Source organism: Erythrolamprus reginae, chromosome 1 (assembly GCF_031021105.1).
Source record: "Erythrolamprus reginae isolate rEryReg1 chromosome 1, rEryReg1.hap1, whole genome shotgun sequence".
Lineage (NCBI taxonomy): Eukaryota > Metazoa > Chordata > Lepidosauria > Squamata > Dipsadidae > Erythrolamprus > Erythrolamprus reginae.
Window position 1 is genome coordinate 253,207,012 of NC_091950.1, and position 23,609 is coordinate 253,230,620.

Sequence of the window (23,609 nt, forward strand, 5' to 3'; positions counted from 1 at the left end):
ATAGCTTATTCTATAACCTGACTAGATAGGATGACCCTTCAAACAGCAGAACTTGTTATTCCACTTGTAGAAATTACCATTTGAGAAGTGGACTATATCATGAATATTAATTGCTCAGGTAATTTCAATTAAAAAAGGTCAGCGATCCAATATAACCGAGCACAATTATGTTGAGTTATACATTTAGTGTGTGGATGAGAGAATATGGATTCACTGAAGGAAACATGTGAAATAAGAATAAAACCAAGAAACTACATCAGTTATTCTCAACCTGCTGCCCTCCAGATACGCTGGGAGCTCAGTCAGCTCAGCCAAAAACTGTTTTGCATTTCCTGATAGAATAAGCATAAAATTTGGTAGAGGATCCCCCGCCTTTTCCAGTCCAGATGGTTATTTTTTCCGCGCTCTGCCTGGGGGCCTTGGAGATGTACTTAGTAACATCTTAGTAACATCATTAAGAGTCTTCGAAGAGGGGCGGCATACAAATCTAATAAATAAAATAAAATAAAATAAAATAAAATAAAATAAAGTAAAATAAAATAAAATAAAATAAAATAAAATAAAATAAAATAAAATAAAATAAAAAATAAAATAAAATAAAATAAAATAAAATACTGTAAAATAAAATAAAATAAAATAAAATAAAATAAAATAAATAAAATAAAATAAAATAAAATAAAATAAAATAAAATAAAATAAAATAAAATAAAATAAAATAATAAAATAAAATAAAATAAAATAAAATAAAATAAAATAAAATAAAATAAAATAAAATAAAATAAAATAAATAAAACATTGTGATGTCATGAGCCAGTATATGTATGAATCATTTGTCTTTTCAGTTAGAAAGATTCAGGATTCTCCCCTCCCCACATCACCAGTAGCAGGTTCCTGCCGGAAGGGTCAAATATGCCGCACCGGTAGTAAAAGCTGCGCGCGCAGTTTTGGGTGTCCTGTATGCACACATGTTTTTTCTTCTGTGCATGCACAGGAACCAAAATCTCACAAAACATGTGCGTAAGCAAAAAAATCACCCAAATCTCTCACGCGCATCCCTTCGTAAAATTTTGCTTCCTGCACATGCAGAGAAGCAAAACCACACTGGGATGCATGTGTGCGCACACAGAACATTGAAAGCTGCATGCGCAGCAACAAAAACAGGATTCCGCCCCTGCACATCACGGTATAGCAAGTTGCAAATAGATATGACTGGGAGAACCTTATTAATTCAATGCTATTAAGGAAACTCTCTTTACTAAGAGAACCAGCGGTTCAACATTGTAACTTAGGGAGAGGAAAGGCTTGTAGCAAAGTGATTAGGAACAATATCTACATTCATTAGGAAAGGAACAACCCTCATTCATGAAAAAAAACCATGGAAGAGAGGGGAAACTTTCTCCATTTTAGTTTCTACAAGGTGCAGGGAAGATTGTTCTTTTTATTAGCATGCAACTGGAGAAGGCGATATATTACTCCAACATTGTTAAAAAAAATTTGCAGAACCACAGCTGGCAAAAGATGCTGCTATACTATGTTAGCTTCTGACAAACATACCCTCCCAATATCCATCACCAATGTGTAGTAAATTTATTAATTTAGAATTCAACACTAGAGGACAAATGAGGTTCAGAATGCAGTTTAGAGAAATATAACTATAATATCCCTCTAACTTCTACAAAGTTATTTCCTTTAAGCCTGGTGACTTTACAAAAGGCATCTGTATTTCACTAGAAGTCAGAAAACGTCTCACCTATTGTACTTCAACAGTAGCATTGTTATTATTGATTTTTTTGCTTTTTCGTTTTGTGAGCTGGGGTAATTTTTGCAGATGCCAGAGCAGGAGAGCTTACAGCTAGGATAACAATACCTTGAGGTTTTCTAGTTGATGCTTTCTACTAAAATGATAAATAATATTTCTTTCTCTGTAACACTTACTGGCCTTTTCAAACACAGGCAGGCTGAGATACAAGATGATGACCAGAAGAAGGGGATTTAGCTAAATTACTGGGAACTGATCACATACTCCGGCTGCCACAAATACAAGACTGAAACCTGGTCATTCTGTTGCAGAAAGTGTATTGCAATAGGTTCTCTGGATTTAAAGGCTTTTGCTCTCTGGTAATCTGATATCTTACAATGATTCCCCAAGATTTCAGGCACTGTTTGGCTGATGTCAATCTTTCAGAATGAATTCCTTAAAGAATGAAGGCAGTACCATTTATAGCAGCTCCTAATGTATTCCTGCCATGTTATCAGTACAGTGGTATCTCTACCTACAAACGCCTCTATTTAGAACTTTTCTAGATAAGAACCGGGTGTTGAAGATTTTTTTGCCTCTTCTCAAACCGGAGCCTCCAAAACTGTAACCGGAAAAGGCAAGGAGAAGCCTCCATGGGGCCTCTCTAGGAATCTCCTGGGAGGAAACAGGGCCGGAAAAGGTGGGGAAAAGCCTCCATGGGGCCACTCTAGGAATCTCCTGGGAGGAAACAGGACCTTCACTCTCCCTGTGGTTTCCCCAATCGCACACATTATTTTGATTGATTGATTGATACATTGTTTCCTATGGGAAAAATTGCTTCTTCTTACAAACTTTTCTACTTAAGAACCTGGTCATGGAACGAATTAAGTTCGTAAGTACAGGTACCACTGTATAGGGGGAAAAAACGCAAGACAACACAACTTTCCCCACAAAGGCACAACCTGACATTCAGGCTTTATATTCAGTCAATTTAACAAGGTCAAACCACACTAAGGAAAGAAGGTGGAGGGGGGGTTGTGCTTTTCCAAACCAGAAACCAATCTAACTAAAAAAAAAATCATCACATTTTATCATACTGGAATGGATTCCCTCAAATAGTCCTGGATCCAGAGTAGCAAAAGAAACACACAACTGGGGCTCGATCGATAAAGAAGGAAAAGAGGTCAGCCTTAAAATGTCTATAGTTATAAGAACCTCCCCAGGTTTTTCTTACCATATAAGAAGGTCAGGCTGGGCAATAATTCTATAGGGTTTAGGCACTGGGACTCTTAATAAGGTTGTCTGGATGAACTACCTCTCCACTACCCATGAAATTGGCTCTATTGTACTGCAAATAATGCTGCCGCCACTGCATTCCATTGCATTCTTTTCTAGTCCTGGAGCCACAGCTGGCAACTGCCGATACCTGATCAAAAGAAGGCAATGGGCTATTTAAAACCTGACAACCAACTTTGCCTTTATGGACTGCATTGGTCATTATTGTGCAGAGATGTATATATTGACTTCATGGAAGTTCTTCCATGAGCTTGTTATTCTTCCTGAGCAATCAAAGCTATACCTTTTGGTTGCCAAGTATTATTCTATTCTCCCCAGTAGCCAAAGCAGAAACAGCCACGGAAGAACAGAGGTGAGGTTTTAAGGTGAGTCAATGAGAGTTCTGAAATTCACTTCCAGTTATATAGTTCTGCTCTGCTGGTTCAAAGAATACTATGGGGTTTATTCTCAGTAACCATGAGACTTTGATTTGGATTGTACAGCTTGGTAAATAAACTATGGCTTTGATGATCCTTATAGCTATCCTATGCAAAAATGTCAAGGTCAGTGAACTGACAACCTGACCCTCCCATCAGTACCACAATCTGATTCACAAGATTCACAAAGCAAATTCAAGCAGTATAATAGAAGTCCAAGGGGTTGCCTAGGAAATATAATGTATTAATCTCTTATGGTCAGGCATGCAAGTTTGATGTCCGTATGTCACAAGATAAATTGCATTTTAGAAATGGGAACAAGGGACTTATTTCTTCAGTTGGGGTTGCTGATTAACACCTGAGTCTTTGGTAAGTTTAAGGAAACCTAACAAAAGTACTCTATGTCTAGGGACATTTTCAATCATCCAGGTCATGGTTGCCCCAGAGGAGCTTTTTCAAGAGGCGACTGAACTTTCTGGGGTTTTTTAAAGACTTTTGCTTCTCATCCAAGAAGCTTCTTCAGTTCTGACTCTTGGAAAAGCATCTTTGGGACTAACAAAAGTATGGCTGAAGAAATGAAACCTCTCTACAGAACAGGAGCTTCTTGTGCTAGCAGGCACCCACTGACTTTAAGAGCATCTGTCACCCACATTAACAGGTTTTTATCTGAACTTGCATACATTTCTAAGAATATCTGCATCTTAGGATTCTATCTCCCTGGGGCACATTTCCTAGTTGCCACAATTCTCCCTTTCTCTGGAGACCTCAATCCAAGCCATAGTTTAATACATGTAAGTCCAGAAACAAACATTCAATGCCTTTTTCCTATGCCATGTTAAAAGCTAAACCACCATTCGTCTATCCTTTAAGCCTCATCTAAACAGTAAAGAATGTGTGACATCTTCATAGCAAAGAATGCCCTAATATGGCAGAGAGTTAAATACCCTGAGAATTAAGTGGCCTTTACAAAAGCTGTGCTGATATTAGAAGGAAACCTTAAAGAAATAGAGAGAGATTCAACTCATTTTCCTGTACCATTCTGCAAAGACGTTGTGTTATAAACATCATCAAGATCTTGAATACTGGAAGCATCTGTTGAATCTTGATCGTTGGCTACAATTCCTACGGAAGAAAGGCTAGAAATAAAGGAGTGCATCCTTTTTGCATAAAGATCCCTAATGTTAAAATAAGGGAGATCATTTGTCTTTTCCTTGGGAGTGTCATTGCACTGATCTGTATCAATATCCTTCTGCTTCTGATAGTATTTTGAAAACTTGTTGAAAATGATAGTGATAGGAAGAGCTACCACCAATATTCCACAGATAATGCAACTTGTGCCAATGATCTTTCCTCCCAGGGTAACTGGGTAGGTATCCCCATAGCCAACGGTAGTCATGCTGATTGTGGCCCACCACCAGCAAATAGGGATGTTATTCAGCTCTGAACCATCATTATCTTTTTCCACTGAGTAAGCCAGAACAGAAAAAATAGAAATCCCAACAGCTAAGAACAAAAGCAGAAGCCCAACTTCATGATAGCTGTGCCTTAAGGTTGCACCCAAAGACCGCAATCCAACAGAATGTCGTGCTAGTTTCAATATTCGGAATATCCTCATTAAGCGTAGAATTTGAACCACCTTCCCCATGTTTTCAATGTCTTCGCTTTCTTCGTCTTTGGTGTCCACAGCCAAAGTGGCATAAAATGGAAGGATCGAAACAAAGTCGATGATATTCAGTGGGTTCTTCCAGAACTTCTTCTGACTCGGAGCAGCAGCTAATCTGATCACAAGCTCAGAGGTGAACCAGATGATGCATATGAGCTCCACAACATCCAGGATTGGGTTCTCAACCTCTTTGTCATTGACACCCACCTTCTGGAACTCTGGCATGCTATGAATACACATAGTCACTATAGATGCTAGGACCACACTTAAGGAAGACACAGCGATCAGTTTGGCCGACAAACAATGCGCAGGGTTCTCCATTCTGATCCATATTTTCTTGCGCAACTCTCCAAACCACTGCTTATCGAACTTCTCAAGCTCCTTCTCAAATATGGAAGAAGACTCATCATCAGAAGAATCTAGACTTCCACCTGGGCTTCTTTGATCCCATTCTCTATCAGGACATTCTTCTTTTCTTTCTTGGTACCAATTACTGCAACAAGCATCGATGAAGAGCTCGTTGATCCCCCAGTACTCTATTTCCTGGCAAAAGGAGAAGACACAAAGTTCTTCCATAACATGGAGTTTACCTGTGTAATAAAAATTCAGCACGTATCTGAAGAAAGAAGGGTTCCTATCAAAGTAATATTCCTTGTCTGCCACACTGTAATCATCGCAAAGTTCCAGAATAGCCTCTTCTGAATGGCACCTGAGTAGCTTCCCGAGCCTTGTGTGAGGAAATTTCAGCAATGTACTTTGATCAATGGACTGTTTAAAGCCACCAACATTCAAATTGACAAGCTCCTCATCTTGTCCTGGTCTGTGGAAGAATTCACCATACACCATTTTGATCACTGTGAGCTCTGCTTGCAAGGCACATAATATTACACTGCACCTAAAAAGGCAACACAAAACACAGGTAGGTGATCCACTCTAGACTGGTGTTCATTGGAACGATTTAAAATGGAAGGGGAAAATTATGAACAATACTAAATGTCATGAATGAAGGCAAATAATATTGTGAGTTCCAATCTAGGTCAGTCACTGGAAACATCAGTTTTGTTTTCCAAGCTTTCGGACTCATGCTGGACCCATTTTCAAGGAACTTCTCTCTAGCAGAACATATACCAGTAGAGAGAAGTTCCCTCAGGATAGACTCCAGCATGAATCCGAAAGCTCGAAAGACTAAATTTCTCTGACCCATATTGGATCATGCAAAACTAAATGTTTTCATTGTAATGCTGTTAAATTACTTAAAAGACCGTTAATTAGATCAGAAGTAGCAGGTTTGTATACAATAAAGAATGCCTTATACTCTCTTACCTTTTCCATCAACCTAGGTATCTAAAAATACAAAATAGTAATTTTATTGCTCTCACAATTGTATCACTTTAATTAATATTAATCTTTCAGATACTGTAATTTAAAAGTTTTTTCCAAAAAAACTTATTTTTCCTTTTCTCACTAGGAAAAAGTCCAGATTGGATTTTGATTCCTGATTTGTTCCAGTTCTAATTCTGGACAAATGTCATTTTATTTGAAAGAGCAGATCTGCAATTTGGAAGACTCCCAGTTATTGCTAGATTGACAGGTAGATGCCATGGTCAGTATATCTGAAGCAAGAGACCCTGACAACTCATACTCACCACAACCAGAATGCAGTACTGCAACATGTTCAATGTGAGGTTGTTTGGAAATTCACCTGGAAACTGATATTGCTGCCCAGTGCAGCTACCCACATGGTGGTGGGTGAGAACCATGTAACGCTTGTGTTGTGGGCACTGGCTTAGTTTCATGTAGGATTTCCGGGACAATCTAAAAGGCTGAAGTTAACCTTTAAAAGCTAAAAGGCTTGGCTCTCGGTTATATTCAGGACTGCCTCCTCCACATGCAACTGGTTTGTTCCATACAAGCATGGTTAGGCTTTGGGTCCCAAAGAAAATAATATATATATACATATATTTAAGGATTGAACTGTGAAGTCCTTGGTGTTCTCTGAGTTTGGTTGTTTGCTTGCAAATGTTTCATTACCCATTTAGGTAACATCATCAGTAACTTGTGTGGCTATATAAATAATAGATAAGATTTTATAATCTGCAAAGGCTTGTTTTTAGGATTCATTTATCTCTCATATTATTATTTTTTTAAATATTAAACTGGTTATGTGATCAAGTCTGGTTTAATATCTATAAAAAGGCACATTCTTTAGGACAATACCTAATGTTGACATTTTAATTTGGTTCGGAAATAACTGGTTGTCTTTTCTCTCTCTCTCTTCATTTTCTGACAATCCTTATTTTACTACTCACCAGGAAAGATAAAAAGTCTCTTCTTAAGGCATTTGCCAGTTCTAGAAGCATTTCCTCCTGTAGCAGATTGTATCTACAAGCATTCAGGTTCTGCCACCAAACCAGAACTGAAACAACTTTCAAGCTGCCAAATTCTGCACATTGAAAAACATTCAAAGATACCTGAGGGGGAAAAAACACAAAACAAACAGGTTATGATTATTTTATTACCCACATAGCTTTTAAGACAAGTGGTGATGAAAACAATGTTGATCAGAAAAAAAGAGATATAAGAAATGTGGTTACAAAAGATTTATCTTAGAGGTTTTCAGGACCTCTGAATTGATCCATGGTTGCCATTGGGGCCATGAACTGTTGAGCTGCTCCCACAACTCAATTCCCACGTAAGGGCAAGCTAGAATTACTTAAGATTATCAATTACAAGACCCAGCACCAAATCGGGCAGGAATATCACAGCACAGCAGGAAAACCAGGACAGCAATAACAAACCCGAACAATCCCTAAATCCAAGTTCAACCACAGGTTCTCACTTCTACGTATGTATCTGCAATGCAGATCCTCTGGAAGCTGTGATTGGATGGTTGAGGTTCTGCGGTCAAAATGGAGCAAGTCAGAAGCATTTGCCTCTACTTCTGGTTTCCACATGCAATCTGTGGTTTTAATAGCTGACTCAGACTTCCATATGCTCCTTCTCTGCATAGCAATAATTCTCACCTAAGACACAAAAATCCTAATTCCTACCTAAAGACTAGAAAACCCATTAAGTTGCTAAATTTAAAATTATTTTATTCATTTACAGGTAAATTTTGTATATTGTTATATTTTAATTAAAATCCCCAGCTTTAAATTATGATAAAATAAAATAAATAAAATTCCCCAGATCTGGAATTTGTTTTTAAATAAACAGCTATGAGTATAAATATTTAATTGGCACAAAGCACCAAGTGTTCCTGTAATGTTTGTGTTTGTGCATACATACATACATACATACATACATACATACATACAAACACATATACATATACATATACGTGTGTGTGTGTGTGTGTAGGGATTGGATACTGTAGCCTAGAGGATAATTCTCTGCCTTACAAGGCAAAGGTTGCAGGTTCAAGTCCCAGTGGGTATGGCTAGCTGATGGGGCCAAAATAAGGCCGAAATAGATCTATCCTAGTCTCCCTTAATTTTCAAATTCAGCAAAAAAAACATGTGACACATACAGATAGAATTGTCGGCTATCAATAAAATTAACTGCCTTGGAAATGGCCCTGGGTTGGGCCCAGAGGCAAATAAGGAGCTTGTGATGTTCCTTCAATACACCAGGGTGATTCAACACAAAAATATGTAACCCTTCCCTGGTGCAGAGCTGAAGGGATTGGATACTGTAGCCTAGAGGATAATTCTCTGCCTTACAAGGCAAAGGTTGCAGGTTCAAGTTCCAGTGGGTATGGCTAGCTGATGAGGCCTAGTCTCCCTTAATTTTCAAATTCAGCAAAAAAACATGTGACATATATATACAAAAACACACATACACATCCCCCCCCATATATATATGTGTGTGTGTGTGTGTGTGTGTGTGTGTATGTAGATTGTTCTGAGTTCGGGTTTTGCCCCGTGTAATATTTTGAGTGTCTATGCGACGTTTCAGTGAAATCACATTCACCATTATCAGGCTGAAGTTTTAAGTTTTGTGCTGTTGTAAATATGGAATGTTTGCAAATGCCATTTCTTCCTTATATATAGTGTTAGGGGTGGAGATTTGGTTTGAATGTAGCAAATAGATTGGGTGACTATGTTTTAGTGATTTGATTGGTTGGTGGAATCACAATTACTTGAAGGATTGACATGATGATTATTATGAAATGTGTTTTTGTTTAAGGCTGGTTTCCAAATCTCTGGTAGGCGGGACGTATCATCTCTTTTGTTTATGCAGAGGGGGTGTTTCTCAATCTCTATTGCTTCCATAGTAATTCTTCTATATAAATTTTCTGTTTTGGAAAGTAATTTAGTTTTTTCAAAATCAATTTCGTGCCCTGTTTTTTTAATGTGCTGGACAGATCCTACCACCTACCTGGAAAAAACCACCAAATCCAAAATAAAAGCCTCTCCCATCAGTGAAGAAATCCAAAAAAGAATCATCCCCAGAGAAAAATCTTCCATATGTCCAAAACTCTATGGCCTTCCAAAAACACACAAAGAAGGAATACCTCTCAGGCCAATAGTCAGCTCCATAGGCTCCCGTCTACAAAATCTTGCCAAATTTTTAGCCAAATATCTTCAACCCTATACAGAAACTATCACCTCATATGTACAAAATTCATTCCACTTTATACAAATAATTAAAAAAACAAAACCTACAACCTGGTGGCCTACTTGTGAGTTTTGATGTCGTATCCCTTTTCACCCAAATACCTATTAAAGAAGCCTTAACAGCTATCCAAAACAAACACAAGCCCCCCAAATATATCTTAGATCTAACCAACCACTGTCTGACTAATACATACTTCATCTATAATGAACAAAGATATAAACGGATAGAGGGAGCCCCCATGGGAACACCCCTCTCACCTGTCATCGCCAACCTCTATATGGAATATTTTGAAAATAATGCATTAGAGCAATCTAAACACAAACCTAAACTTTGGCTGAGATATGTTGATGATACCTTTGTAATTTGGCCACATGGAAGAGAAAAACTAGACAATTTCCTCACACATCTCAATAGCCTACACCCCAAAATAAAATTTACTATGGAAACAGAAGCCAATGATCAACTTCCCTTTCTGGATGTACTAATCTATAAAAAACCCAATGGCACCCTAGGACACACCATCTACCAAAAGAAAACCCATACCAACCGTTATTTAAATGCACACTCCCACCACCACCCCGCACAGATCACCTCAGTAGCCAAAACTCTCATCACCAGAACCAAATGCCTAGCTGACCATGAGCACTTAAAAACTGAATTGAACAAACTCAAAGATGTATTAATTTCTAATGCATTCGAAAGGAAAACAATCACAAACCTAATCAAAAAAGAGACACCCCCCAAAAATCAAGATCAAGAACAGGATAATGGTACCACCCTCCTCCCTTACATCAAGGGCACCACAGACAAAATTAGTAAAATTCTGCACAAACATAAGATCAAAACTTCATTTGTCACTAACCAAAAAATAGCAAACATCCTAAGGAACCCAAAAGATAAAATCCGACTAGAACACCAAGGAATCTATGAAATCCCTTGCAAAACATGTGCAGCCACATACATTGGACAAACCAATCGAAAAGTGAGCGCACGCATTGCAGAACATAAGAATGCAGTTAAAAAGGAAGAAAAGACTTCCTCCCTTGTCCAGCACATTAAAAAAACAGGGCACGAAATTGACTTTGAAAAAACTAAATTACTTTCCAAAACAGAAAATTTATATAGAAGAATTACTATGGAAGCAATAGAGATTGAGAAACACCCCCTCTGCATAAACAAAAGAGATGATACGTCCCACCTACCAGAGATTTGGAAACCAGCCTTAAACAAAAAAACATTTCATAATAATCATCATGTCAATCCTTCAAGTAATTGTGATTCCACCAACCAATCAAATCACTAAAACATAGTCACCCAATCTATTTGCTACATTCAAACCAAATCTCCACCCCTAACACTATCTATAAGGAAGAAATGGCAGTTGCAAACATTCCATATTTACAACAGCATGAAGCTTAAAACTTCAGCCTGATGACGGTGAATGTGATTTCACCGAAACGTCGCATAGACACTCAAAATATTACACGGGGCAAAACCCGAACTCAGAACAATCTACATACATATACCCGTGAAAATCTACGAAAACATATATATATATATGTATGTATGTATGTATGTATGTATGTATGTATGTATGTATGTTTGTACATACATACATACTATTGGCTTTTACAGGAGACACATTTCCTATAGTCACATCTAGATCTAACTTATTGTAGCTTCAAAATACTGTAGCCCTTAACAATAGCACTTAGACTTATATACCTCTTCACAGCACTTTATCGTCCTCTCTAAGACGTTTACAGAGTGAGCATATTGCCCCCAACAATTTGGGTCCTCATTTTACCAACCTTGGAGTGAGGGAAGGCTGAGTCAACCTTGAACCTGGTGAGATTTGAACTGCCAAATTGCAGGCAGCAAAAATAGCCTGCAATACTGCATTCTAACCGCTGCCCCATAAAATACCAGGATAATCACTGCAATTAAGTATTGTTAAGAAAATTTACATTCTGTCCAATCACTCATTGGCTTTAGAAGCCTTACAATCACTAAAACATAGATGACAATAACATTAAAGGCTTAAAAGAAATTTGAAATAAAAGTGGAACTTTAACAGTTCTGGGCAAATATGTTTTAAGTTCCTTTCTAAAGTTTAACAATGACGGGAGTTCATTTTCAGTAGCAGCTTGTTCTTAATTTTATTACTCTGCAATTCTAATTTATTATGACATAAATGATACATAAATAAAATACCAATAGCAGTTGATGCTACAACTTAGGTCCCTCCACAAAAATACCGAGTTTGATAGTCATCGTATATTCTGAGTGTTGGCAGGGGCCACTGAGGTTATTAAATCCAATTTTCTGCTCAATGCAGTCATTCAGATTAAAGTATTTGTGATATATGACTGCTTAAGGTCTGCTTGATCATGTACAGCAAACACTATTTCTCTGAGTAACTGACTTTCTCTCCCAAATGGTGTTACTGTTAGGAAAATGGTCTTGCCATTCAGTGTCTTCTTGTGACTTAAAGGAATATCATATATGTCTGTCATTTTGAGCTCCGTATAATTAATTTGTGTCTGTATGTTGTAGTGATAGAGAACACTGGCTTGTCAGAAACAGTATCATCTGAAACAATAAAGGTAACATAAATGATCCCACAAAAAGTTGCCAGACTTTGAACTACATTAGCCACGGACAATCCCGAACAGAATTCGCACCTAACATGGTGTATTCTCCCCTCAGTGTGACTGCAGCATGCTACATCAAACTGTAGATCACATCACGACTGGCTGTAAGCTGAAGGCATATACCAGTCCACTATCTGATTTTTTAAAAATATAAACGATGCTTCGCTTCAATGGTTAGATGGCCTAGACCTTGGTATTTGAGCATAGATCTTTTTCACATTTATATTTTATTACGTTCTACTCCTCTAGATGAAATGTTAATATATATTGCTAGTCCATGTACGATATGCCATACACTAAATAAATAATCCTAGAGAAATGCCATACGCTACTCCCAAAATGTTCTATTTTGATGTTAAAAATAAAATCCTGAAAGGGACACATGGGTGTCTTGCTTAATGACTACTCACTCAATGCCTGAGATTCAAGTTCCGACTGGGATAATATGCCAAGGACTACCTACAGTATATAATAGATTACTGAGGGTTGCTCCCACAAAAAATAAATAAATAACATCACATTGTAGTGACTTTGATATAGCAAAAAAACAGTACTTTTTTTTTTAAGGTTAATTAAGGTTAATGGACTGCTAAGCAGTAAAAGAAAAACGTAGTGGGAATAGCTTGTTTAAGACAGTTCACTGTATATTATATATGGATCATTAGCTTCATTTTGTTCAACCTCCAATAGTAGGACACAGATTCCACAAAATAGGAAATGAGAGAATTTTCAAGATGTGAATGGGTCAGCTTAAAAAGGGAACATTAGAATATACCATAAACAATATATTCACTATTATTCTTTGTATGAAACTCATACACCTAAAACATATGTACTGCTTCAATTACAGCCTGGCTTTATTTGGGCCAAGATGATCAACACAGCTTTAGGCACTCTGATCTAAATAAAGATAAATCCTGACAGTTTATATCACTTGAATAAAACATAGTGCAGCTAATTAGAAGGTTATAACGCTAGACTCCTTTCTATCCGTTGCCTTGAAGACAGCTACTCTGATCAAATGCAGTTCTTTGACTGGCTGGGAGATCTGCAAGTTACAGATCAGGCATTTCAGAAAAAAATGCATGCTGGGATCATTAAATAATAGAAAAGATTAAGGAACTGGGGCTATCTGCACCTACTCTCAGCCAGGTGTGAAAATGTACATGGTAATAAATTCTAGCAAAAAGCATTGCATTGCATTTGGCTCTAAACACCATCCAGCATGGATGCCCAATCCTATCATAATTCAACTGTGAAGTACATGATCAAGTAGCTTGCAGAGGTATTATGCCAGCAAAGATGTAGGAACTAATTTGTCTTTTTAATAAAAAAAGTGTACAAATATAGTCATTGAAATTTTAATAAACTACTAATGAATAACACAATATCGCCAGATACTTTATAGTGCTTTGTGGTTTTATTTAATTTTTATAGTTTGAGGTTCTACTGTTGTTGTGAGCTACCCAGAGTTTTGTTTCAAACTGGGTAGCCATCAAAATCTTTTAAATAAAATATAACTTGTCTATAATGTTTCATATAAAGTCCCCTTTAACCTCTCTCCAACATTCAATGTGAATCTAATGTTAATCATTATTCATGACCCTTTCTCAAGAATGATTCCAGAGTCATGAGTAATAATGCATCACCTTCCTAAATACTTCCATGGCAATAAATATATTTACTGTTGGGAATTCTAACAAATTTCCAATACATTGATATAGGTATCAAATTAATACACGAAATCCATTCCATTACAAGTACAGTATGTCTATTTCTATTCAATCTTTTGGATGGAGAAATTTAGCTCATTGAACCATTTGGAATTAATTTGCCTCCTCCAATACTAAGGGCTTTTGAAAATCACTTTTTCTTGCAGTTAGCATTTCAAACATGGTAAAAAAATCTTGAACACCCGGTTCTTATCTAGAAAAGTTCTTAAGTAGAGGCGTTCTTAAGTAGAAGTACCATGTACATCTAGCATCATTAAAGGAATACTTAGTTATATTCCATTACCAACTGTGGTGGAATATTCAGCTAAACTAGAGGGAGGTGTTACGAAGGTACCAAGCTTAGAGGCTTTGCATTGCAGAACGTGGCACAGACCTTATCTCCCCCCAGAATTCTTAAGCCTTAACTGAAAATTTCCAAGGGAATTAATTTAATTTAATTTATTCAATTTCTATGCCACCCAATCCCGTAGGACTCAGTGAGTTTGGTAAAATTCCTGTAACATAGGTGACCAACAATAAATCCTCTGCTTGAGACTATTAATGAGTGGTTCTGATTGCTTGCACCTGATGCTAATTCTAAGGTGGCCATCTTCAGCAAAGTACTAAATGGCCCGTTCAAATTTAAATGGCGTAAATCAGGGTGTCATACTGGTATCCACAGGCCAGATGCATCACATATATGCAGGGGTGGGCTGCTGCCCAGATGGAGGGGAATGCAGTGGGGTAGCAAAAATGAAGCTCTATCCCAGAGCACCCAATTTGCATGAAAGATGTTGAAACAAAATGCAGAGCGTCCTGCATAAGCCACGGCCACAGTGTGGTAGTAAAAAAAATTGGTAGCCCTTCACTGCATATACACCATGCTCACCTCATCTCCGTGAAGGGGGGAAAGCATCACAAAATATCATGTGACAGCAACATGACGTGGCAAATTTGACACCTGTGGCTGGTTCATGAAATATTTGAGTTAGCATTCTTCAAGAAGTTCTGGTTTACTCCCTGAAGACTATGGCCAAAGATTCTTAAAACAGTAAATTTTAATAAATTAGAAGGTTCTAATGACTTGGGAATTAGAATAAAAAGATTACAATATATTTGCTTAACCCATATAGCACTCTCCGTACCTTCTCGAAACCTCCTTTCTCTGCCCTCATCCTCGCAATCCTGCAAGTTAACCTTAACCCCACCCAACCTCTCTGTCCCTCATTTGCCAAGCAGGTTTTTTTCTCCCATTGTTTCCACATCAGAATATCTCTACACCAGGTTTTCCTGTGAACCAGATGCATGTGTTCTGAATCCATGCATAAACCAAGTGTGCTTCAATCCATGCTCGATTGCTCAGTTTGGACACCAGCAGTTCTACACACAGAAGGTTTTGCAAATACATATTCCCTCTTTTAACCCCATCTTCTTTGCTCCCATTCTGATCTTCAGGTTGAAGCTAGAATTTTTCCTATTGGCTGTGATACAGAAGATATGTTGTTTTTCCTTTAATCTTCTTAATCAGCATTGCTCTGCTACTTTTTAAAAAATAGTCTTTATTGAATAAACATTATAAAACAGAAAGAAAGTAAAGATATGTTGCTCAAAACAAACTAGAAAAACAATAACAGTACAAACAAGGTAAAATAGGAAGGGATACAGTTTCTGTAACAGTGCATATTACCTATAGAGTAAGAGTACATTTGGTTTAGTTTGATAGTTTAAAGCTTTCTCGTTACATACGTAGGGTTGATTCTTAATAAATTACTCAATTGTGTCAATTTCATTCTACTACTTAAATTAGGGAACACCATCCTTGCCTGGCAGAAATTATGGCAGACCCCATCCTTATTCCTCTCAGTCAACCAAACTGTGAATCTTCCAGAGGGCCAGATTTCAAAATTTCCACAAGTAGGAACTGACATACAATTGGAAGACTACCACTCTAATTAGAATTTATGAAGGACAATCAACAAGAACTCAGTTAAACTCAGTTTTAGAGGGTGGGAAACGACACAAAAGGAAGAGGGTTTTGGAAATTGTCTCATGAGTGTCACAGAACCATAATGAAACCTTGAATAAACTGGTCTCTAGGTCCATCACTAACCTAAATGTATTTTTCTCCAATTTAGAAATGTTTCTTATTCTTGCCATGGTGATGCGTTTGTTAAAATGCAGTACTGCCGACTGCCTTCAATTTGGCAGATCTAATCTTTATTTATTTATTTATTCATTAATTTGTCCAATACACTAATACATAGGAAGAAAGATAGACAAGTGATAATATAAAAGAGGGTGAAAGTGAACTTAGAGGAGAAGATATATGAAAGGAAGAGAATATATAGGATAGCTGAAAGAAAGGAAAGACAATTGGACAGGGGACGAAAGGCACACCAGTGCACTTATGTACGCCCCTTACTGGCCTCTTAGGAACCTGGAGAGGTCAATCATGGAGAGTCTAAGGGAGAAGTGTTGGGGGTTAGGGGTTGACACAATTGAGTCCGGTAATGAGTTCCACGCTTCGATAACTCGATTGTTGATATCATATTTTCTCACCAAATTCATAGTTGACTCAATCTTCCACCCTTCCGAGGTGGGTAAAATTAGGACCCAGATTGTTGGGGGCAATAGGCTGACTCTGTAAACTGCTTAGAGAGGGCTGTACAGCAATGCGAAGCGGTATATAAGTCTAAGTGTTGTTGCTGTTGCTATTTTTACCTAAGAATAACAGTTTATGCAGCCCAGTGAGCAAATTGTGCCAAATGTTTCCTTTTCAAATGTGAGCACCATTGTTTTTTCCTTTCAAAAAAGGAAGGGGGGAAAAGCATTTTACATTTACTTCAACCTGTTTTATTGCCCTGCCTTACAAAATCAAAAACAGAACATGGAATGATATCGCTTAAGAAATTTCCATCTTGCAGATCATATTTGCAGCAATACAATAAGGAGATCATTTGTACAGGTTCAATCCCGCCGGGCTGGGGAAAAGCATTCTTGCAGCTGCAGTTTGGCACAGACTGTTCAAATTGCTGGGGAGGGGGGGAACCATATAGCAAAAGCAAACAAACCCATCTAGGAAGAAGCCTGAACAGTATCAATCACTCTACAGATGCTTTGCAGCCAAAGAGCAATTGAAAATATATGTAGCTTTGGTAATAGTCTTTTCTAGTCTGGCTATTCAGTGATTTGATGTTGGATGATGGGTGATGTTATACACATAGCTTCCTTCAGCCTTTCTGACTACATGTTACGGAGTGGTGGAAGAGGGACCATCCTTGGTAGAGGGAAGGCTTTGTCACAGAAAAGGTAAGATGTCTAATCCAGCCCCACTTTCACTTTGGAGTATTGTGAGGACTTGCAAAGCCATTATTGTATATTATCAGTCACCCAGCTAATCCTCCAAGATCACTGCAGTGAGACTCTCTTTGAGCAAAGTGATTCAGCAAAAGCTGAATTGGAGCCAAAAGCTTTCACATGATTACCCTTCCCAGGTGACATTGATTTGGCCATTAGGACTTTTCACTGCTCTGGGAGACTGTATTACATAATTAGGAATTACCCTGAGGACAAGATGCCTGTTATTCATTCAGTCCCCCCCCCCCCCCAATTTTCTTCAACTAGACCAGTGTTTCCCAACCTTGGCAACTTGAAGCTATTTGGACTTCAACTCCCAGAATTCCCCAGCCAGCAAATGCTGGCTGGGGAATTCTGGGAGTTGAAGTCCAGATGTCTTCAAGTTGCCAAGGTTGGGAAACACTGAACTAGACCATGCTGCCTTGTGTTTTGAACTCTAATTGTGGGAATGTTTCCTGATACAATGTTGTGAGTCTCAGGGGGTCAAGACAGGGCAAAATCTGACCTACCCTCTGTACTTTTTGTCTCTAAAGAATTATTCAAATCAGATGTTCCCATCTTCTCTAAAGGTCACCTTCTATTTATAAGAGAAGTCCTGGTTTTATAGTCCATTAACATTCTTGTTATTACTACCAATTTCAAATTCTTATACAGTGAAAAGTACAGTAAGAAATAAAATGTCAGAAGGGAATTCTTTAAACATCTCTGTCAGCTCATTCATTCACTGCTTTTTTTCTCTTTCCCTTTTTCTCCTTTCAGTAACATTTATTCCTGACATCAGATCACTATTGTTGATTTTTTCTTTACAAAGTTTGTAATGAAGCTCCGCATCATTATTACTAAGAAATCTGTGGAGCCGGATGAAGCTTACTCCCCATACAGTATATATACAGCAGGACTATAGCATTATATTACTTTTCATTCTAGGAAATAATTCCAGCCCAGCATTACACACATTTTCTGGTTATTGTTAAATCACACCTTGTGATGAATATTCAATGTATGTTTTTTTTTAAAAACACAAATAAAAAGTATATTTATTTCAGTGTGTGTATCCAAACAAGTCTATGAAACAATCAGAAGGAGCTGATATTCTTGGCTTCTCACTGTTTCTACATACAATGAGATTATGTAACTCAGAACTTGGCATTTGTGTTGGGGCCCACTTATCAGGTGCACTCCCTAGACTCTAAACAGAATACACTTAATTCTGCACACTCTGGAAGAGCCAATTAAACATTTGTTTTCTGAAGTGAAGTATAAGTCTCTTAATTTCAATTGCAATAGAAGTGAAAATGTTTTCACTTGCATAAAGTACATTTACACGTTTAAACAACAAGGCTGCCCTTTAAACAGGCATAAACAGGCATCTACGTTTCACTCTTTAATCTTGACTGTTTTGGTATCAGATTTAAGCTATGTGTGATTGGATCGTGAGTCTTAAATTTACAGGCAAAAGTCTAAAAGTAAACCTAAAGGTTTACAACTGGAATTAATGAATTTATTTGCAGTGGATAAGGACTCTTAAGTTTGATCCTGGTGGGGGCAGTGGGGGAGTAGAATAGAATCCTGGTTCGATGTACATAGAAAAATGCATTCTGTAGCCAAATGTAAACAATCCATTTCCAATTTTTTACAAAGGTAGAAAGGAATGTCTGGCTGCAAAGTTTGATAGTTTCTGGATCCTTGGCCCAGAGGTTGGCAGGTTGCATAACTCTGCAGATGAGCTTGCAAAAATTTCTCAGCCTGTCATCACTGGTCAGAAAGCAAGTTGAGCAAGACAGCCAGCGATAGACCATCTTATGCAGTTACCTGCAAAATCAGTTTTCCATAACAATTTCTGAAACAAGGGTATAAAGGCTTCCTGTCATCCACTAAAACTTCAGGCATGTGTAGAAAAACTCACAAATATCACTGCTGGCCACTTGGGAATTTCTAAAAGATACAAACTTTGACTTTTAGCCTGGATAGTGAAATCACTCACAGAGGCTAGGAAAAACTATAACTTAATATCTGTAAGGAGGGGAGGCATTCAGCTTGTTCTTTCTTATCCAAAAGAAGCCAGAGTGTAGGAATGGACAGGAACCCAGACTAGGGACCACAGTGTGATGAGAACAAATTTTATTTGTCCCTCCTGTGTTTTTTTCCCCGTAAAATGCCCTTTGATAGTGTTTATTTATTTGGATTTATTTATTTGGATATTCTTGGCTACAATATTGTTTCAGATTCCTCGTGAATGCATGCATATCACAACTGCTTTTTTAAAGAACTAACCAGGCATAACAATATACTATTACTATAACAATGGGCATTAGAAATCCCCTAGAGTTCTACCACACTTGGTTCTACCAACAAAGGATATAAGTTGCAGTTTAATTGTGTTTTCTTCAATGGACATATAAAACATCTACAGTAATAAAAGACATAAGCCACCCAATTCTACCACAGAGACACAGGTACAAATCCACAGCAGTCATCAATCCAGCTATTCTCCCCCCCCCCCTTGTTCCTTCTCTTGCTGAAATGCATTGAAATATATTTCTGTACTCTTGTAATTAATGACTTTCCACTTTTGCTGACAAACCGGACTAAGATCCAGCACAGCAAGGCAGAACAAAAGTCAATGTTTGCAGAAATAGATACTGCAATTTCTCACTCATGGGTCACATTACAGAAATATAAATTGTACAGCAAGCCCATTCCATAGTCCATAATTAATGCATCTGAATTTTCTGCCTGCTTTACTCCTTTGCTTGTGGAAATTTGTCCCAATACTTCCCTTTACATAAGACTTTGACCACTGACATGTTTATTGCTGATCAAATCTCCTTCCATCTTCTGGGAAGAGCCATAAAAAAACGTTAAAAACCTTCCAAAGACCCACTTTTAAAATTCAAGTCAGATGTTCTAAAAAGCAAAGCAAACTCTTAATTTGAGAGAAGGATAATGTGCTTCTAAGATTCATTACAGGATATTGTGCTTCTAGGGTTTATTACAGCCAACACAGGCTCAGGAACCGCACATGGCTGTGGTTGTAAACAATGCTTTAAAGGAAATCAATCTAAACTCCTATTAAAATATATTTTGGGAAAATACAATAGGACTCTGCAGCGAGACTTTCTTCCTTTGGAAATATAACAAGCCTTTCAAGGAGCTGTACTACCGTAGCAGAAGGAAGCTGGGAATCCTAAAAAACATTTCTCTCCACCAAGTACTGTCAGAAATAGGAATGGTCCAACGTTTCTGGCTTAGAGCAGTTTCAAGTTAGAAGGTAAATAATCTTGCCAGGGACGGGATCACCATTGTTCAAAGTAAAAGAAAGCATCTCCCTCCACATACACACCCCACATAAACACACAAACACACACTTTCTTCATCCCCAGTCTACCTTGCCTGTACGGGACTTTTAAACGCCTGGCTTTTAAGAAAAGGTCCATCTCAAACGGACACTGCTCCCTTCAGGCGCCGCCTTTTAACCCTACTTCAAAACACGTATAACTTAGCTAAAATTCAGCCTTGGGAACGAGACGGAGTAGGCTACCTTGCAGCCCGCGCCTCCTTCTAGTAAAACCAGCGCACACTCGCAACGCAAAGGGGGCGACGTCCCAACCAATCCAGGCCGCCCGAGTGGAGATTTCGGATCCCGGTTTTTAGACGCACCGTCCCGGCAGGGCTCCGCTTTTCTAGCTAGTGGTAGATAGTGGACGCCGCTTTCTTTCCTTCATCAAGAGCGTGTATTCCGTTTTGTGACGGGGTATCCAAGAAGGACGTCTGAAACCGAAGAAAAGAGGAAATCGCACCCGGAGCTCTTTTATCAACTCGCCGGTGCCAGGGGGGAAAAAAAACTTGGAAGCCGCGAAGCTGCAGCGCACGGAACGAAGTTTCCTTTAACCCGGGACGATAGAAGAAGGGATGAGGAGGGTGAGGGAGGCAGCAAAGTGGGGAGCGGAGAAAAGAAAAAAAATGAATACCTGCAGAGCGCAACGGGATCTGTGGGCGCCGCAGCGAGAGAGCGAGAACCTAAACAACACGGGCGCCCCGAAGCTTTGAAAGACGTCCCGGTGCAGTGGAAGGGGGGGAGAGGAGGAGCGCCAAGCAAGGAAAAGGGCAGGGCTTGAGGAACGCGGGGCCTCCTCCCTCCCGCCGTCTTCGGGTGGCGCCCCCACATGCACACACACCCTCCCTGCGGGGAAGCGCCCGGGAGCGCAGGTGAGAACTCCCATTTCCCCGGGCGGTGTTTTTTTACAACGCGACGGGGCGAGGGAGCGCTCCTCCGCCAGCACGGCTTAAATAAGTTTGCCGATCGGGAATGATGGGAGTTGAAGTCCAAGGCGCCTAAGCTGGTTGGTGGAGGAGGCTGCTGTATAAAATGGTGCATGGCGACTTGTTTATATCCTCCACCTCACACTCACTCGCTCACTCATTCTCTCTCACACGAGAGAGGAAACCAAACAAACGGGAAAGATGATAAATAGGTAGATGCAGTCACTTTCGACTGCAATAAAAGGGCCGGGTTGGGAAGATATACAAAAACGAACGCTGAGGTAAAAAGTCTGTAGAGATTTTCAGTCGTCTCTAGGTCATGGTTGTCCCAAAGGTGCTTTTGTCAGGAGGCAACTGGACTTTCTTGTTTTCCTTTCCTTTGAAGACGTTTCTCTTCTACTCTGAGAAGCCTCTTCAGTTCCCCACTATCCTGTCAGAGCTGAAGAAGCTGAATAGAATAGAATAGAATAGAATAGAATAGAATTCTTTATTGGCCAAGTGTGATTGGACACACAAGGAGTTTGTCTTTGGTGCATATGCTCTCAGTGTACATATTGAGGGAAAGGTCTTCGAGGGGGAAAAAACAAGGAAATCCAGCTACCTCTTGTAAAAGCACCTTTGGGAGAAGGTTGTACTAGAGCAGTGTTTCCCAACCTTGGCAACTTGAAGATATTTGGACTTCAACTCCCAGAATTCCCCAGCCAGCATTTGCTGGCTGGGGAATTCTGGGTGTTGAAGTCCAGATATCTTCAAGTTGCCAAGGTTGGGAAACACTGTACTAGAGAATGCCCATAGCTCAGTGGGAGAAGATGGGGTTTGAATGTAGAAAGGGTTAAAGTCTTCTCCAAACAGCTGCAGGTAGGGCCGAGAAAGGCTTTTCTCCAAACTGATCCTCTCAAAGGTATTTGGGGACCAAGGTGCCTAACTTTGTAAATAGTTTTGGGTTAGGGTACATTGGGAGGGATCCAGTGGCCTTTCCCATCATGTTGAAAAATGCTTTAAGGCACTTGGTTTTGTTTGATAGGAATATGTGGGCATCCCCAGTTTATGCTTCAGTATTTTGTTTTTAAGAAACAGATTAAAAATATTAATATCACTTAGAAACGTTCGGGTTGCCAAAAGAATCAGATTGTAAAGAGATTCCAACCAGCTTTTCCCACAGTTCTTGGAATCTATTCCACTCTTCCTTAACTTGGCACCCTCCGTGGATTTCAACTTCATCATCCCATTATCCCTGTGCTATGGAATTGGAACTTAACCAACAGTTTTGGAGGGCATGAAGTCTATGAGAAGCTGCTTTGTACTGCCAAGACTGAAATATGTTGCCCAGTGGAGCTCATTTCTCTTTTTTGCTTTAGAGAGCCTTCAATGAAGCCCTGTCCACGCATGGGGATGCAGGCAGTGGTGTGAAACAAGCCCTCCACCCCAATACAGGTCCACTGGGAAAAAACCACTCTTCATGGAACCCTGGCATCCAAAAGGTTGTCCCTGGCATCCAAAAGGTTGGGAAGTGCTGCTTTAGAGCCAAGAGTCTTCAGAAAGAACTATTCTGAATGTTGCACTTTTTATGGCTGTTATAGGATGCTCCAGGTTCACCAGAGCAGGATTGGAACTGAAGTCTGCAGGTTTTAGAACACCCCCAAGTTTTAGAACATGAAAACTTGGGCTTCATATTTATATGTTCTAGAAAATAGGGTTGATTAGGGATAGGCTGAAGTATTTGGATCCTAGATTATTTAGTGGATTTGCTACTCTCTAATAAATAATGAGTTTTTGTTTGCCCATTTTCTTCTTATCTAGGAGAAAGAGGCAGAAAGTCAGCTACACAAAATCAACTCAATTTCCCTGGACAGAGATGCAGAAGTTAAGACTACTGTATGTTGCTTCTGT

General features: G+C 38.9%; 1 protein-coding gene across 1 annotated transcript in view; it reads right to left on the reverse strand.

Moving 5' to 3' along the window:
- Positions 1–21,720, reverse strand: part of KCNS3 (potassium voltage-gated channel modifier subfamily S member 3) — a 43,382-nt gene extending 21,662 nt beyond the window's left edge. Inside the window, exons 1-3 of the mRNA XM_070738571.1 lie at positions 21,428–21,720; positions 7,423–7,584; positions 4,486–6,008 (exon numbers count right to left, since the gene is read on the reverse strand). Of these exons, the coding sequence (XP_070594672.1) occupies positions 4,486–5,959 (1,474 nt within the window). The 5' untranslated portion in view covers positions 5,960–6,008; positions 7,423–7,584; positions 21,428–21,720. The remainder of the gene's footprint in view (positions 1–4,485; positions 6,009–7,422; positions 7,585–21,427) is intronic.
- Positions 21,721–23,609: the final 1,889 nt, after the last annotated feature.